This window comes from Peromyscus maniculatus, chromosome 7 (assembly GCF_049852395.1).
Source record: "Peromyscus maniculatus bairdii isolate BWxNUB_F1_BW_parent chromosome 7, HU_Pman_BW_mat_3.1, whole genome shotgun sequence".
Lineage (NCBI taxonomy): Eukaryota > Metazoa > Chordata > Mammalia > Rodentia > Cricetidae > Peromyscus > Peromyscus maniculatus.
The window spans coordinates 100,343,380-100,362,423 of NC_134858.1; the positions used below are offsets into that span (position 1 = coordinate 100,343,380).

General features: G+C 41.8%; 1 protein-coding gene across 8 annotated transcripts in view; it reads right to left on the minus strand.

The window, feature by feature from the left end:
• The window catches only part of Cep63 (centrosomal protein 63), a 45,745-nt gene that overhangs the window by 24,218 nt on the left and 2,483 nt on the right, over positions 1-19,044 (minus strand). For 5 of the 8 annotated variants that reach the window (XM_042281506.2, XM_042281508.2, XM_042281504.2 and 2 more), the window contains exons 2-6: positions 19,005-19,042; positions 13,199-13,267; positions 12,255-12,432; positions 4,404-4,499; positions 2,905-3,027 (exon numbers count right to left, since the gene is read on the minus strand). In XM_042281506.2, coding sequence (XP_042137440.1) covers positions 2,905-3,027; positions 4,404-4,499; positions 12,255-12,432; positions 13,199-13,267; positions 19,005-19,042 — 504 coding nt within the window. Of the gene's footprint in view, positions 1-2,904; positions 3,028-4,403; positions 4,500-12,254; positions 12,433-13,198; positions 13,268-19,004; positions 19,043-19,044 lie in introns of those variants that run through there. The other 3 variants (XM_076576925.1, XM_042281507.2, XM_076576927.1) reach the window with 2 other exon arrangements.

The window sequence follows — 19,044 nt, forward strand, 5'->3', positions numbered from 1 at the left end:
ACTGAAGGAATTCTTGGCCTCATTGTAATAATACTGAAGTAATCTACACACAGAAGAGAAAGCTCAACATCCATGATACGACAGGGAAGAACAAACTCCAGTGAACAAATGAGGATTAGGAGAACACCGGACACTAAGAAACAACAAAATGACAGACAGGAACGACACCTTTCATTAATCTCTCTGAATAGTAATGCTTTCAATTCTCCAACCACAAGACACGGACGAGAGCTAGGGAGGTGGCTCAGGAGGTAAGACTGCTTGCTGAGAAAGCAAGAGTCTCTGAGTTCAAGTTCCCAGCACCCATGTAAAAGGTTGAGCATGGCTATGTGTCCCTGTAACTCCAGTGTTTGGAGGAGGGGACAGTAGGATTCCAGGAGCTTGCTTAGCTAGTCACCCCAGCCAAATTGGCAAGTTTACAGTTTACAGGGAGACCTTGTCTCAAAACAAACTGGAAATTGACAGAAGACAGGCAGGCAATTTCTCCCTCTGGCCTCCACATGTGCTCATATGGGCACAACTCTCTCTCTCTCTCTCTCTCTCTCTCTCTCTCTCTCTCTCTCTCTCTCTCCCTCCCTCCCTCCCTCCCTCCCTCCCTCCCTCCCTCCCTCCCTCCCTCCCTCCCTCCCTCACAGACTAGTTGATTGGATTAAAAAATAGGTGTTGGTGGCACACACACACCTTTAATCCCAGCACTCAGGAAGCAGAGGTAGGTGGATCTCTGGGAGTTCGAGGCCAGCCTGGTCTACAGTGAGTTCCACCATAGCCAAGGCTGTTGCACAGAGAAACCCTGTCTCGAAAAACCAAAAAAAAGGATCCATCTATATCTATTTTTGTTGCCTGCAAGAAATACACCTTACTAGCAAACACAAACATTGCATTAGAAGAAAAGGATAAACCATTCACTATGACCAAGTATACATCATTGCAAGGATACAAGGATGAGTCAGCACACACAAATATAATGCATCATATTGACAGATGCAAGGACAGAAATCACATGATCCTCTTAATTGATGAAGAAAAGACTTTTGATAGAACACAATAGCCCTTCATTATAAAAGCCTTGAAAAAACTAACAGTAAAGAACTATAGCTCAATATAATAAAGGATACATATGGCAAACCTATAGCCAACATATTAAATGGGGAGAAGCCCAAAGCACTGCCACTAAAATGAGGAATGAGAGGCAAAGACATAGACTTTCTCCACCGTTATTCAACAGTCTTTGGAGTCTTAGAGCAAAAAAACTAAAGGAAAGAAAAGGTATATAAATAAAGGAAGAAATCAAATGATCCTTTCTTTAGACACAATGATCCTGGACTCTAATCCCACCACCAGACAGCTTCAGGAACTAACCAACAGCTTCAGAAAAGGAGCAAGATATATGGCCCCCACACAAAACTCAGTAGCTTTTCCATAACCAATAATGGACACCCTAACAAAGAACTCAAGAGTAATCTCATTCACAACAGCTTTAAAAATACTGCAGAATTAAATAAGTATACATATGCACACACATACACATACTGTGGAATAACACAACCAAGGAAGTAAACAATCTCTTCAATGAAAACTTTAAAACACCAAAGAAGGAAATAGAAGACACCAGAGGATGGAAAGGCCTCATGGATTGGCAGAAATAATATGGAAATGGTTATATTATTGAAAGCATCTCATAAAGGCAAGAACTGAGGAATGCCAATAGGACTAAGTGAATAAGACGATCAAAACAGCTACAGAAGAAAGGATGCTAAGAAATGCCAGAGTGTGATATGTGTGATACACTATGTCTGTGGAGGAAACCCTCGAAGATTATGATGAGAGCAATATTAAAGAGGATAATAATGAGCTGGAAGTGGAATCTCAGAGCCAGTGAAGCAACCTGGACCATAGGATAACTTCTGAAGCTCTGTGCTCGTGGTTGGTAGTGTAGGTTGATGATAAGGATGTGAAGGGCTGGGAGGAAAAGGTAGCAGTGAAGAAGGCTGGAGGGGAAGCAGTATTTGTGTGGTCTTCTAAGTTCTAAATCTATAAAAATATTAAAGTACAAGAGGACACTAAATATAAAAATTACATTTCCAGACAGTAAAGTATACTGGCATTTGTGTGTGACAGAAAATTTTTAAGTAGTCACACAAAGTTGCTGAACAGTGTTTCTCAAATTGGGTAAAGCGCAGATTCCTAGATCCCATGCCTACTTCTAGATCAGACTCTCTGAGGTCCCAAAGCACCCGAGGTGACTGTTACAATGCACTGCAGAGCTCAAAGAGAAGAGAGGGAACTCACTGCCTCCTGTCAGTAATCATGGAGTTATAGAGCAAGTACAAATTCAGCAGAGGGAGGCAAATCCTTTGTAATGTCCACTCTATCTAAATGGGAACTGAAACTAAACCTCCTGATGTGCAGAGTAATCTCTGCAAGACAAAGCCAAGAATTCCCCACATTCACTAACACATACTCTGGTGTGGAGACACAGGATGCTGCTACTAACTTATGGTCACAGTTCTCAGAATGGGAGGTACTGAATACTAGGATCTTCTCTAGGATATAGTCCCAAGCATGTTGGCTACCTCTGCTCCTTGTACCCTAACTGCTAATTCCATGCTCCATCATTTTAACAATAACAACAAACAAACTAAACAAAACTTCCATACATTTCCAAGTGCCCTGTAGGGTAGAACTACCCTCTTGAGAATTATTGATGGCTTGGAACCCCATCTGCCACAGGCGAGCAAGTGTTGATGGGCTGTACTGTGGATCACCCACCCACCACTGAGTAGCTCAGCGGCAATGCCTTCCCCTAGAAGGCAGGAACTGGTTTCAGGAAACAGCTCCCCTGGAAACAGCATTTTCCTACGCATCAGCTGACAGTGGCAACTGGGACTATTGCTGTGAACATACCTCTATTTTTCCAGTTAACCTTTCAATCTCAGACCGATCCTCCCGCAGACTTTTTTTAGTTCCTTTAAATTCTCTTAGTTGTTTTTTCTGCAGCTTTTCATAGCTTCTCTTCAGTCTGCCTAACTGTAAAAACAGTTATTTATTACTTAAAATTTAAGAATTAGTAAATTGTGGTGGTCAGAAAAATTGGGATTATAAAGCAAAAGCAGTGCTAAATTATCCTATTGAAAAGAGATTGGCAGCATGTTAGAGTTGCAAAGCAAAATAGAAACCCTAAAAATTATAGGGCTGGAATGTAGCTCAGTTGGTAGAGTGCTGATCTAGTAAGCACTGGGCCCTGGGGTGTGGTAGTAAATGCAATGATCACAATTAAGTGGAGGCAGAAAAACCAAAGGTCATGGTCATCTTCAAATACATGAAGAATCTGAGGCCAGCCTGAGATACCTTATCTCAAAGTACATCCCTACTTGTATGTATATGCATGAGAAATAAATGCTAACAATGAAATTTCCAGGCCAAAAAAAAAGAAAACAAAAAAAAGTTAGTTTTATTACAGTTGCTATGCATTCATAGACCCCATGATCTACTCCACATAAGAGAGGAAGCAGTAACTGTTCCCCTCTAGGCCAGTGGTTCTCAAGACATACTCCTAAGGGGACTGATGCACAGTAAACAGGAGACTGACTTCAACGAAAGCAATTTTCCCCAAAGTTAAAAAGTACATTGAATACTATAATAAAATTTTCTTCATTTTAAAGATTTTATTTTTAATTTCTAACTATGTGTGTTTGTTTCTACATGGGTATGTAAGTGCATGTAGGTATAGATGCCCATGAAAGCCAGAAGATGGTATCAGATCCCTCAAGCCAGAGTTATAGGTGGTTATGAGCTGAACTGGGGTCCTCTGCAAAAACAGTCCACTCTTAACTGCTGAGCTGTCTCTTGCCTCCCAATTTTCTTGCTTAAAAAAAAAGTTTTAAAACATTCCTTTATTTGTGGGAGGTGGCATGTTGGGGAGGGGAGGTGTGTGTACACCACAGCCCACCAAGTGGAGGTCAGAGGACAGCTTGCAGGAGCTGGTTCTCTCCTTCCTCCATGCAGGTTCAGGGATCAAATTCATGCCATGGGGCTTAGTGACAAGTGCCTCTCCCCAAGGAGCCTTCTCACAGCACTTGCTTTTCTTAATGCCAAAGTATTTCTAAGCCTTTTGTTTCTTCCAATATTTAAAAATCAGCAACTGGATTAAATAAGTTTTCTGGTCTCAAGACTTCAGTATTCTACCTTTAGGTGCTCAGCCAATTGCTGGTTTAGGTAATAGCAAGCATATTCTTTGTCTAGATTCAAGGTCAGAAAGATAGATTTCTACTGCATACTTCCCACAGGCTATCACCCAGGCTGTGCACTTCCCACCATAAGAAGTAGAAACCAGTTCTCCAGACAACAGTCGAGGGTTACAGAGAAAGAACACCGCACGTCACAGCACAGAACTAAAGCCTCACTTCCTCCTGCAGCTTCTTTAACTCCTGCTTATACTCCAGGGCCATTTGTTGCTTAGTTTTTTCATGTTCTTCTATCTGCTGATGCAACACTCCAACCTAAAAGCAGAACGGGTAATACAGTTCAATATTAGCATTGAAATGACATCCCTGAGACATAAAAACAGAAAATAATCCTTGTACTTTCTTGCAAGCTAACGTTCTCAGTGTATCTACATGGTTAGCCTTATTCCCAGGAAGGCAAAAAAAAATGGCTGAGTCAATAATCTACATAATAACTAAAAACATGACCAATTCTTCTACAAATTTAAAGTTAGTTCAAGACTCACACTCTTTGTCTGATTTATTCTCCCCAACCCTTTGTTAAAATAAATAATAAATCCTCATAAAAATAGCAGATACAAAATTTAAAATTTTTGATAATCAAAAATATTTCATTTTTAGAAACCTATAAAACTTGAACAGTAATTTCTGCACATAAAGTACAAGTCAGTAATCTTTGAAACGGGCTGGAAGACAATAGTGGCTCCTCCTCACTTCAGAATCCCTCTGACCACGCAGGGTAAGGGAGTGAATCCTAATCCATTCTTCAGTGATTTGGTCCCAGTGACAACAATCTCATAGGTAGCCCTCAACTCTAAGTGAATATCCAGCAGTATCCTCCTGACAACCAGGTAGAATTTAACCAGTACATGGAAATAGAAAGGAAGACAGGAGTCCAGATAGTCTCGTGTGTGTGTGTGTGTGTGTGTGTGTGTGTGTGTGTGTGTGTGTGTGTGTTTTCATGTGCATGTAGGTGTGCATGCATATATATATAAACATGCCTGTGGAGAACAAAGGTAAATGTTGGGTGTCTTCCTCAATAATTTTCCACCTTATTTTTTGAGGCAGGGTCTTTTATTGAACTTAGAGCTTATCTGTCCAGCTAGACTGGCTGTCAGCAAGCCCTAGAGACCCTGCTGTCTCTGTCCCTCCAGTGCTAATTACAGATGTATGCAGTCATACCTGGAGTTGACATGGTGCTGGGGATTGAACTCAGGTCCTCATGCTTGTGGGGCAAACAATTTACCCACTTACTGAGTCATCTTCCCAACTTTTTCTGATTTCTTAAAACAGATATTTAAATGACTGATTTTCAGCCTTCCTATAGTAACATATCTGGAGATACAGATAGATAAAATGCTCTTTAGGTACCATGTGAGGCGCATCCTGTGTTGTTTTTCTGTTTATTTTGGTTCTGTACTGGGGATTGATCTTAGGGGCTCTGCACATATAAGTACACATTCTGAGCCGGCAGTGGTGGCACACACCTTTAATCCCAGCACTTGGGAAGCAGAGGTAGGTGGATCTCTGTGAGTTCAAGGCCAGCCTGGTCTACAGAGTGAGTTCCAGGACAGGCTCCAAAGATATACAGAGAAACCCTATCTCGGAAAACTAAACAAACAAAAAAAGTACACATTCTACCACTGTACCATTAATCCAATCCCACAAATATTGATCCACAGGCCACTGAACCCAGGCCTTTGCAAGTATAAGCACACTCTCTGCCACTGTCCATTCCCCTGACCCCACAAATGTGAACCATAAGAAGTTCATTATCATTCATTATCAAAGCATATTCTAATTTTCACTGTGATTTCTTTATGACTTAAAGGTATTTGGGAGGCTGAGGAGCTAGCTCAGCAATTAAGAGCATTGGCTGCTCTTACAGAGGACTGGGGTTCAGTTTCCAGCATCCACTCAGTGATTCACAATTGTCTGCAATTCCAGTCCCAGGGGATCCAATGCCCTCCCTCTGACCTCCATGGGTACCAGGCACACACATGGTGAACAAAGATATATGCAGGTATAACATTCATATTCATAAATAAAGTAAACAAATCTAAAATAAGGATCCTTTAGAAGTATACTGTTTTTTCCAAGTACTTGAAAGGTCTTTTAGAAGTATATCGCTTAATTTGCAAGTACTAGAAAAGTTGTCTTTTATTGTGTTGAGTTTTAGCTTAAAACTACTTTGTTACAAAAATACATAATTTAATCTGTGCAGCTGCTTGACAGCAATAAAATACTTCAGTCACTTAAAAAGAACACATTTAAGATTAATTAGGTCAAGTTGATTTTAATCAACTCTCTACCTTAACTGCCTTTCCATGTGCTTGTTCTATTAGTAGCCAGAGAGCTGTGTTAAGACTTCTACAGTTTCCATGAATATAATTTCTCCCTAAATCCTGTGTTTGCTTTGTACATTTTAAGGCTGTTATTAACGACTTACAGCTGGATTATTAGAGTCCCAGAGTAGAAGTCAGAAGATAACCTGTGGGAGTTGGTCCTCTCCCTCCACTCTGTGGGTCCCAGGGATTGAACTCAGACCTTCAGGTTTGGCAGCAAGCATCCTTACCGGTAAGCCATCTCGCTAGCTCAAGTTACATCCATGTTCTTTTCAAAGTCTTTTCATGGCACAATATTTCCAAATTCTTACTTTCAAATTCTGGTGTATATTTTTAAAATTTCCTTCCTCTAAATTCTTTGGATCTAACAAGCTTTCTTCCTAATCCCCTGAAATAAATCACTACCTATAGATTTTCAACCTATCTTCTCCTGATACTCTTATGCCAATAAATTGTCCTCTTCAACACTATCTGCATCCTGCAACTCCGATTACAGTTCTATCTTGCATTGAAACTATTTCTATTTCTATTATGACTTCTCCCAGTCATTCAGAACTTTACTTCTTAATTTCCAAATACACAGATTTTTCAGGGTTATCTTTTTCTAACTTGTCTCTGCTATGTAAGAGAGCTAATCTGTGATTTCAAGCCTTTGTTTATGGCAAAATTTACTTCATAGCCCAGTACAGAGCCAATTTTGGTAATCATTCAGTTTGTGCTAGAAAAGAAATGCACACTCTGCAGTTCTCTTATGTTGTGTTCTATAGTTATAAACTGGGTCAAGTTTGCTGATCACGCTGTTCAAATCTGTATCTTTATGAATGTCCTCCATCAGTTACTAAGAAAAATGTGTTAAAGCTCCCAAGCATGACTGTGGCTTCATAGTTTCCTACTGACAGCCCCGGTACCTTTTGCATACATATAAGGAAGGTTAAAACTATCTTACTGTATTATTGTGTCCTATTTTGAGTTTTCCTAAGAGTACAATCTGAGATGTGGATTTCTGGATAGGTAACTGGAGTGACCTTGGAAAGCACAGTGAGGGGACAGGAAGGAAGAGCCATACAGGGTCTATTCCTGAACAGATGACCACAGTAAGCAGCAGGGGTTGTGTTACTGGGAACCCACTAAGGAAGCAGACAGATGTGTTTCAGAACTGTCTCTATGAACAATGGGAAGCTGCTGACCTTTCTCACCCTCACCCTGCTGAGGTTTGTCCTGGAAAAGTCAACTACTCCACAGTTCTAGATTTAGGGTGAGCAGCTTCCTGAGGTCCTGAGAGGAGCAAGGGCAGTAGAATGCTGATAACACAAAGAGCCATATTTAATGGCTACGAATGAAATTGGAGGGAAGGAACGTGGTACAGAATGCAAACAGTGTCATGATAATTGCATGTCCTGAGACTGTTACTCCCTCGTGATGAAGCATTGCTGTTCCCTTAGTAATGCTCTTCCCTTCTGCTTCAAACACGCTTTTTCTAGGAGGAATACAGTTACAGCATCTTTCTCTTCAAGTGTCTGGGTGGCAGGCATTTTTATTTTACCTTGTACTTTCAACCTTCATGTGCTTTTACAATCATTAAAAATTGTGGTTCATTATTTTCACCTCGTTGGCTAATTTTGGTCTTTTAATTGAGTCAGTGGCTGCATTTACAATTGATGGACTTACCTGGGTTTAAGTCTACTGTCTTATGTGCTATGTATACTTAATAAGTCCTGGACTTTTTTTCCTTACTGCTTGCCCTCTTTGAACTGACTCCTTTCTCATCATTCCATGTTCTCCTTCTATAAACCTAGAGGATATCTCAGCTAGTATATACTTTAAGGTTCCCTCAGACTGACACGGGGATCACTGCCATAACAAGTCTAATGTCAGTTGGTTGCCTTTCCAATTCCCTGGTAATCCTGAGATTAAACCTGTAATTAAATTCCACTCATCTCCAAACTGACTTAACTGTGCACATAATACTAAATGCATGATAAGCTGCTATATCTGACCACTATTCACTTAGATTTTCTTCCTGGAGCTCTGGCCGTCTATCTAGATCTCTCATTAATATCTAAATGATGTTCTTCTTTAAAATTGTTTATTTCATTTATTGTGTGCACATGCATGCCATGGTGTATGTGAGGAACTCAGGGGAAAGCTTGCAGAGTCAGCAAGCACCTTACCACCGAGCTATCCCCAACCTGCAGTGGTCACTTTAAATATCACTTATTTCTATCTAGGTGGTCTCAGTATTCACAGCACTACTGGCATAGGGGTCATATCCCCACTTTGTACATGATGGAGCAGGCTGAAGTTTCTTGTCCAAAAACATTCAGCTGAAAAACACAGAAACATGGGCTGGAGAGATGGCTCAGAGGTTAAGAGCACTGGCTGTTCTTCCAGAGGTCCCAAATTTAATTCCCAGCAAGCACATGGTGGCTCACAACCATCTGTAATGAGATCTGGTGCCCTCTTCTGGCGTACGGGCATATTGTACACATAATAAATAAATCTTTAAAAAGGAAGGAAGGAAGGAAGGAAGGAAGGAAGGAAGGAAGGAAGGAAGGAAGGAAGGAAGGAAGGAAGGAAGGAAGGAAGGAAGGCAGGCACAGAAACAGGGCTCTAAATTCTCACTTGTTCCACTAGGTTAACTTGTCCCATGGGGAGTTAGAGACAACAGTGGCAGAAACTCCATCAAAATCAACCCTAGCTCAACTCTCTAAAGAGAAATACATTAGCTAGCAAAATGACTCTTACACTGGTTCTCCTCCAAGCATGGTCTGCAAGCAGCTGGTGCTGGCCAAAACCAGCAGCCCAGCATGAGATAAGGAGCCTTGGACAGGGTGTAAATCAGTCATCCATGAAACTCAAGCTTAGTGTAAATGACATTCACACACAATAAAACATTCTCACCAAAGACGCAGTGCAGATTCACATTCTGCCACAAGCTTTCCATCTCATCAGGTACCTGTCCTTTGAGGAGTACAACTTCTGCCTGCACCTCTCAGACAGAATACAAAAACTTAAAGAACTATTTTCTAGTCGTTACAACATGTGAGATTATTAACACATTAGAAATAAGTGGGGTTTTTTTTGCGTGCGTGTGTGTGTGTGTGTGTGTGTGTGTGTGTGTGTGTGTGTGTGTGTGTGTTTCTCATTGTGTGGGTGCACACACAAAACCTGCTAGAGCACGCCATGTGGAGCCCCAAGGTTGACATCAGGAGTCTTCCCCAACTGCCCTCTACTTGACCAGTGAAGAAGGATCTCTCGGTTGAACCCAGAGTTTGCCATACAGCTTAGTCTAGCTAGCCAGCTTGCTCCAATGACCCCATTTCTGCCTTCCAAGAGCTAAAAGGGCCACCATCCCACCTGGGATTTAAGTGGGTTCAGGGGATCTGTACTCTGGTCTTCATGCTTGGACAGCAAGCACTTTATCCACCCAAATCATTACCCTAGCCCTAGAAGTAAGTGTGTTCATGAAATAAGATTTCACAGACTCTGGACAAGAGCCCATTATTGATATTTGACAAAAGTACATAACGTCTAGAAACTAATCAAAGAAGCAGCAAGTCAACTAGACATCTGCAATTCTAAATTTCCTGGCTATCCCATGCCAAACTCAAGATCTTAAAATCCTTACCTAGGAACCTGCCATTCAGTCCACTTTCTCTTTGAAGCAATTACGTAACGGTAATAATACCTGTGGTATGGAGACTAAGCCAGAGGAGTGTGGGAGCCCGTTCTCGGGTTCCTCGTGGCTTTACCCAGCTGGTCCGAATAGAGGATGATTAGGACCACAGGCCTGAGTGCAGGTGTCTGAGATGGTCTGCACTTGGCTGTGCTGGGGGAGGAGGTCTTTTGCTCCACCCCTTGGCGTCTCTATAAAAACCCTGGGCCAGAGACAGTCGGGGCCCGTTGGAATAGGTTCCAGGCCCTCTCGAGGCTATCCTTTATTTTCTATCTGTTTATCTCCACAAGATTCTCCGCTATAAATCCTTCTATCTAATATTTCCTGCTGCTCGCACTCAAGAAAACTCTGGGGAGCTGTGGGGTTGGTGGGTAAACGCCCCACAGAGGATTAAGTTCAAACTTAGCCTCAGAATGGAGAAATAGTCTAACAATCACAAATGTGAGTTTCTTTGATAGACTTTAACAAAATAAACAACTTAGAAATCAACATGTACTGTGGTTTTTCTGAACCAAGAAACCACTGTCACTTCAATAACAGCGTATAACTGCTCTGTCTTACCCCAGGGGAAGTGAAGAAGCCAAGGTAGTTCCCAGGAAAGGAGCATGGATGGGTCTACTCAAACTGTGTCATTTGTTTGGTTGTCTGTTTATTCTTTTATGTGTATGGGTGTTTTACCAGCATGTATCTGTGCACCACATGCATGCCTAGTGCCCATGGAGGCCAGAAGAAGGTGTCAGATCTCCTAGGACTGGAATTACAGACAGCTGTTAGCCACCATATGAGTGCTAGGAATTGAACCTGGGTCCTCTAAAAGAGCAGCCAGGGCTCCTAACCACTGACCTATTTCTCCAGTCCCACCAAACTGCTGGGGGAGGAGGGTTGTTGTTACTTTTGTTAATCCAGTGTGACTGTCATTTGGTGTGTTTTCTCATCACCTTCCCTGTCTGTGTGTAAACTGTGTTCTTAAAAACAATCTACCTAAGCTTTAGAATAAACTCTAGATTGGCAAATACAATTTGCAGAAATCTAAATTTGATAGAGCCGATATTGCTTAAGTGATATTGACTCTAAGTGCAAATGGCCAACCACTAGGAGATAATTTTTAATTCTTTGAAAATTTCATACACGTATACAGTATCCAAAGTCACAATTTCATGCTGCCAGTCTTGGCAGTATACAGGGCATAGCAGCCAACTTGCCCTGATGAGGGCAAATCCCACATAGGCAAGTCTGGCCGAATAAGCATGAGGTTTGGGGTTAGCATCTACCTACAGCCCTTGTCCTTCCCTCCCAGACTAATTGGTATGGAACTTAGAGACAATGCTTCCACCTGCAATGATCCTGCTTCCCTTCCAGTATTGGGTGTCCTTCTTCCATTGTACCCCCAGTCCTCAACTTTGTTTTTTACCTAACCTTACAAGTGAAGACAAAACCAACCCCTCTTAAACTTGGTCATGTTCATACGGACATGTAATAGGATGAAAGTTATGCAGACACTCTGTAACCCTTCTTCCACTTTCTGTGTGTGCTAGGTTACAAAGGTAACCACCACTCAACTTCATTACATGAGCTCTGGAGATGCAAAGTCAGAGCCTTAGCTTGCACAGTAAACACTTAACAAAGCCACATCCCTAGTCTCCTCTGATGTTCTCTTACATAAGGTGTGTATTATATATAGTGTCCAAAGTAAAAAGGGCCCCTGAAATAAATATTAATATTATTATACTTTCATAATATTTTCTCCTAAAGGAAAGAATAAATATAATAATAAACACCAAAAAGAAAAAGAAAAAAAAAGAAACTAACTTGGTGAACAAGTGCTTTCTTTTAACAAACACTTAAGAAACATGTTTAGTACAAAAGATGCAACTATCACGAGTGAATCAAGGGCACTGGGACATGGGGTTGCTCCAGCTGCATCACAGTCAAGCCTGGACACGGCTCGAGCCCTGTTTAATCTAAAAACCAGAGGTGACAGTAGCAGGAAGAGCCAAGCAACCACTTTACCTCTTTGTGCTTCATGTCCAGCTGACTCCTCAGAGTCTTCAGCTCTCGATCACGGATGTCCAAACAAGTCTCCAGGGCGTGCGTCTGCCCCTCCCACTCAGATTTCTTATGAGCCACCATTATATCGATCTGTTTCATGAGCTCTTGCAGTTCTGCTTCACAGGATGTTAAAAATCCCCTACAAACACCGACAGACCAAACACAACTTATGTCCAAGTGCCTTCTCATCTTTCACAGATAAAAATATCACAGACTGAAGCTATCTGAAGAACTGAAAGACCACGGAGGCAAAGAGCAGGACGTCTGCGCCTTTGCTTTCCATGCTGTCATATACTATGGCTGCTTACTCCACACAATAGTTTGCTCTCCTCTAAGGAGTACCCTAAAGCTGAAGCCACTTGGTGAAACACAGATGGATGTTTTACATCTGGCTCTTCAAGTGAGACTTTCACTACTACTAACCAAGTCTTGTGGAATATTTTAGGGATGCTTCTGAAAAATTCAGGCAAGCCTAGGTCATATCTCTTTCAGCCAAAATGAATGGCCTTGGCAGCAAATGGGCTATTGTGCAGGGAAAAGATACTATTAAAAAAAATAAATAAATAAAATAAAAGCTGTTTCAAGAAATTCATCCTTGAGCAAGATCTATTGCCATTTCTTCCAACTGAGCAAGATCTATTGCAACTATTTCTTCCAACTGTTATTGGGAACACACTGTAGCCTACCTCACTGCTCTCAGCCTACTGATGCCTTCCTTCTGAGCTGCTGCAGGAGAAAACTCAGGCTAGGATAGGAGCAAGAGTACACCCTGGTACTGCTAAGCCAAATGATGTAGGGAGGGATGCCATCCACAAATGTGCAGTGGCTCAGCTTAGTATCTGCTTAGCAGAACCAGATGAGCTTTTAAACTGCACCGAGAAGCTCACAGTCAAAGGCAAACTTACCCACTATGCCCCCGATTTTGTATTCCTTCCAACAAAGCCTCCATCGCCAAATCTCCTTTGTTTTGGCAACTGGGGAGAAAAAAAGAAAAGGAAAGGTGAAGAGAGAGAAAAGTCACTGTTCTGAATTCCAACATTCCAACCTAATGTGAGTGACAGCAAAGAGTCACAGTGAGAAAACACAGATGGCTGTACAAGCAAGGAATATCATTTAAGAAATGCTAGCACCAAATACATTCTAAAAGAAAACAAATCCTAATTGCTTCTGACACTACCCTGCAAAATCAATAAAACATCTCATTATTCTAGGCCGTTTTATTTATTGTTGGACTTAACTTAATTTTTCAGACAGGGTCTCATTATGTAGTCCTGGCTGGCCTTGAACCAGCTATGCTATGTAGATCAGACTGGCCTTGAACTCAGAGAGGTCCACCTGCTTCTGCCTCCTGAGTAGCACCACCACGCCTGCCTTTCTCTCTTTTGTTGTTTCTGTTGTCAAGATTTATTTTTTTAACTATGTGTGTTTATGCATGGGTGTGTACACAGGTGTTCACGTGCCCACAGAGGCCAGAGGCATTGGAGCCAGCAGATCTGGGGGCTAAGATCCAAACTCTGGTCATCTTCAGAACAGTGAATGCTCTTAACTACTGGGCAGTCCCTCTACCCTCTCTAGGCTACTTCTTGAAGAATGTAAGGGCAGAAAGTATCTTCTCTCAAGGGACATTCACACAGACCTCTTGACAGAGTGAGAGGAGTCAACTGGGACACTGATGAGAGGAAAACGGTTTTCACTCACACAGCACCGGGAGGGGGGGTTGTTTGTTTGTTTTTAAGCACATGTTTCTTGATTTTCAAAACTAGAGCCATTATAATGAGGTCAAACTCCCTGGTCAGGAGTTGGAGAGATGGCTCAGTAGTCAAAAGCATTTGCTGCTCTTGCAGAAGACTTCGGTTCTCAGAACCTACATGGCTACTCACAGCTGTAGCTCCAGTTCCAGGGCTCCAACACCCTCTTCTGGCCTCTGCAGGCAACCAGGTATGCACATGATGAACATACATGCAGGCAAAACACCCATACTCATAAAACAAATTAAGGAAGTCTTTAAAAAATTAAGCTCCCAAGTCAGCCCTAGACCCCACTGACTCCAAAACAGAGAAAACTTCCTGCATCATCCTCTGTTCCCTGAAACATAAATACAAGGTCAACAGCACCTCACAACTCCTTGTCTTTGACACATCCCCCCATTCTTCACCCCAAATTACACAGAATTTGAAAATAAAGGTTTTGCCCTCTCCTCTTCCTTTCTAGACCACTGGTTTCTCGAGGACAGAAACCCAATGTGACTCATCTTTGCAGTGGAGAGCTGAGACCAGTGTTTCAACAAGGCAGTGCTGCATGCCTTGGGCTGACCCCATCTCCCCTTCCCCCACTGTGCAGACTGTTACAACCGAAGGACTGCCAAGAAGGACAAAGGGAGGAGACAGAAAAGGAAATTCACACAAAAGAAAAAGAAAGACCCTTAAATTCAGAAGCATCCTGAGTTGTGTGGTACGTTTCTCGTCTTCATAAATCCTCAAAATGTGGCTTGGCAAACCACCTTTCATTCCTTAGAAAGTATCCTATTGGGCAGGAGAGAAAGCTTCATGATCAAGAGCACTTGTAGTTCTTGCAGAGGACCCAGGTTTGATTCCCAGCACCCACATGGCGACTCCTAACTATCCATAACTTTAGTTTTAGGGGATCACTAGGCACGTGTGTAGTGCACAGATAAACATGCAAGCAAAAAGCTTATACACAGAAAATAAATTTTAAAAAAGAAAACTGTCCTCTTTCCTCACACTTTCAAAGTTTCAACCCTGAATTAGCCGAAGGCTAGGGCGTAAATATTCAGTCCCTCTGTCTGAACGCTTTACCAAAAATTGTATTTCTCAGGGAAGTAGTTACTTTATTCAACACATTCAGTGTTGTACAAACTGCTCTCTAGATAATAATAATAAAAGGCATGCTCCTTCCCAAGGAATACCCCAGTGTGGGGCTGAAAAAGAAACAAAAATGTTCACCATCCCCTGGCAATGAATGTAGGACAGAGACACACAGAAGACTCCCGAGACAGAGGTGAGATTAGAAGACTGGACAAGCACAGCCGTGTGCTGTATCTGTGCCTAGTTCTATACATCCTAACAAGGACCGTGGGCTTTCGTGCACAATGTGGCGGAGGGCTCCTGCCTCCAGCCTCCAGCGAGTGTTCTGATATATTTCACCATGACCCAAAGGAAAACCCTACAGGAAAGGACCCTACATTCAACTCCACTTTCTTCCAAACCACAGTGACAGTCAAATTACACCACACAGGCCCGCCTTTGCTCTGCTCCAGAACTGGGAGGCAGTAGAGCTCACTCAACACTAAACAGAGGCCCATAAAGCAGTTCTGCTCAGCAACTAACCAGCTAGGTGTTGTCAGACTTTGGTTTTCCCATCTGTAAAATGAAGGTATGAACAGTAACTACCGAAGTCTTAATTTCATCTTTATAATTATTTCTCAAAATTATTCCTACTAAAATTTTACCTCTTAAGGTCATGTTATTCTTAAATAGTAATCTACTTAATAATATACAGCTTGTTGGCATTTACGTATCACATTTTTAATAACTAACAATGTGTATAACAGATGCTAACTTTACTGACTGTTCACTATCTGCCTGCCTCTCACACTTTCTATCTTCCGTATCTCATAAAAGACAGGTGCTAGGGCTGGAGAGATGGCTCAGCGGTTAAGAGCATTGACTGCTCTTCTAAGGGACCTGGGTTCAATTTCCAGAACCCACATGGCAGCTCACAACTGTCTGTAACTCCAGTTCCAGGGGACCAACCCATGACCAAACAGCAATGCACATAAAATAGAAAGAAAAAAAAAAAGACAGGTGCTCTCACTTTGAGGAAACACACTTAGAGGGTGAGATGATTTGACTATGTAAAGCTACAAGTTATATTCCTGAAGTTCAAATCCAGGCAGTGTGACTCTCCAGTGCAAGCAATGTGCCATCTTTTATATTGCTCTGCCTTCTCAGTGGGAAACAGAATAAAACCGAAGCATAAGGCCTCTTGGCCACTAGGTGGCAGCAGCACTGTGATAAAGCTGTTCAGGTTAAGGAGAGCCACCCGCTCAAATTGAAATCCTAGGGCTGAGACAAAGAAATTCTAGTTTAAAACAGGCACAGAAGACCAGCAACACACCCTGAAAAAAAGCCTTCGAATGTGAGGTGTGTTTCTTGAGCAACACCCTCTGCACCAGTTTCCATTCTCTAGGATCAGACAAACTTCGAGGACTCAGATTTCTTGTGGACATTTGGTTGTCTTCAGTTTCTCCCAGCCACATGATTGTGTCCCTAACTAACACGGCCTTTGTTCACTTCAGACAAGTTACTTGTTTCCTCTTTGATGGTGCCATGTGACACAAGGCTGTGTAGCAGAGTAGCCTGAGTTCCTAACAGTCAATACAGATTTCACAGAAACTGTCTGATGGTCGGCCACTCCTCACCACTAACATCAAACACTAGCATGGGCCGCACAGCCAGCCAACAACAGGCAGAACTCGGAATTCACAACAGCCTTTGGGCTGAAGGCTGAAAGGGGAATTATGGGCTCAGGACCCAACAAGACCAAGTTCTCAGCACAAAGGAGATTTATTTGCCCCAAAGGGACATAGCGCAGGGAATAAGAGACAAAGACAGGAGTCAGAGGATGAGGGAGAAGGGGAGGAGAACAAGGGAGAGGGGGAAGGGATATTTGTCCCAGAGAACAAAAGACTGCCTCCGGATAGAGAGGAGACAGACGCGCCCCATAGGCAAATGGTGGTTTATAAAGGTAAAAGGGGAAACCCTGTGTTAGGATGAGGTGTTTAATTTTAATTGGGCATATTAATTAGGTGAGCCATAGGGTGCTTTTGATTGCTAGACTTCAATACTTTGACAGCTGGACCTTAGTAGTCAGTCTCAAGAGGAGGAAGTGGCCAAAAGAGGGAATAGACCTTGCTGTCTTTAGGAATGTAATCTAATGGTTTTTAATAACAAAGAGAGAATGAGAGAGAAGGGCAAGGCCTGCCAGAGCCACATGCTCGAGTTGGCTAGTGTCCCTTCAAAGGCTGTTTTCAGTCACTCAAATCTGGCCCTGAATGATTAAAGGGGATGCAGGTTTTTATCAAGTCCAAGGAACAGAAAACACATGCTTTAAGTGTGTATGTGTGTGTGTGTGGGGGGGGGGGGGGGGGAGAACAGAAATAGGAGGCCTGATCATGCAAATCTTTTAAATTCATTAGCATATTGGACTTAAAGGACAGAAGGCACCATAGGTCTCTAGTTTAACTTTTTCTCTTTACAGGTTAAGAGGAAATATCCAACGTATACACCAAAGATCACACTATAAAATGGAACACAAAAAGAAAAAAAAACTATGAGTAAACGTGTAAATGTGTGATGCTCAGAGAAGGAGCACCTTAAAGGAGAAGAAGGTGTGCAGTCACTCTGCCTGCCTTGGGATTCCTATCATTACAAAGTTCTGTGGAAAGAACAATCAACACTGTTCCTTGTTTACAAAAAACAAACAAACAAACAAACAAAAACCCCACCCTTTAAAGGTTGGGGGGTTGTAAACTAGAGAAATTTTTCAAAATAAAGATGAAAGTTTTAAAAGGCCGTCCAAACTGTGACCAAAATCAGAAAGTAAAATTACAAAGACTAAGAAATATGACTACTTAAACTTTTAAATGGAAAAATGCCACAACAGAGGCAGGAGGATTTCTGAGTTCAAGGTCAGCCTGGTCTACAGATCGAGTTCCACAACAGCCAAGGATACACGAAGAAACAAAACAAAACAAAAAAGAAAGAAATAGTTTTATCACAAAAGGTAATTACTAAACATATAAATAACTTACAAAAAGCAAAAAAAAAAAAAAGAGCTATAGGAAAATGGGTAGAAGATGGGAACAATCAGAACAGAAAGGGAAATGCAAATGTTCTTAGTTTAATGAAAAGATGCTCAGTCTTACACACTGGAAAAATACAAAATGAGATATATAAAGGGCATTCCCTGCAGCATTATTTATAAAGTAGGAAACTCACTACATATTCATTCACTGAGGGAATACATGAAGCTACAAAAAAGAGATAACAGTCACTACATCCTTTATGGAGGGATCTGTTAAAAGGTAAAAACAGCAAGATACAAAACAGTAGAAAGAAGGAAGTGTGTTTGCCTTGGGGTGCTTGTTTTCTGAAGAACAAAGTGAGAAAGAAACACTACACCTCTAAGGAGGGAAATAATCATGGTGGAGGAGATGGGCTAAAGCTAACCTGCCTCAGCTAAGTCTGGGTTTGTGTTGTTTTATAGGGACTGTGATGACGTTTGATAACTAACACAGAAAAAGAAAAAGAAGCAGTACTGAGCTGGACATGGTGGCTCACACCTGTAATCCTAGCACTTGGGAGGTGGAAGCAGGAGGATCATAAGTTCAAAATCATCCTTGGCTACAGAGCAAGTTCAAGGACAGCCTGGACTACATAGAACCCAGCTAAAGCAAAACTAAAAGGAAGCTATCAAAACTATGGGTCTTGAAGGGTTCCAGTGGGCTAAAAACAAAACAATTTGGGGTATCAAAAAATTGCAGTATCTTCAAAAAACTTACACACATTAAAGTCTCTTAGTTTGTTTTTAAAGGTAATGCCCTCAGGTTGTCTCTGGAGGTTGCTAGACCACAGCTTTAAACATATTAAAGTCTACCTGTTGGTTTTAAAGCTAAGGCCTTCAGGTTACCTTTGGAGGTTGCTAGGCCACCAATTCATTGCTGTCGTCT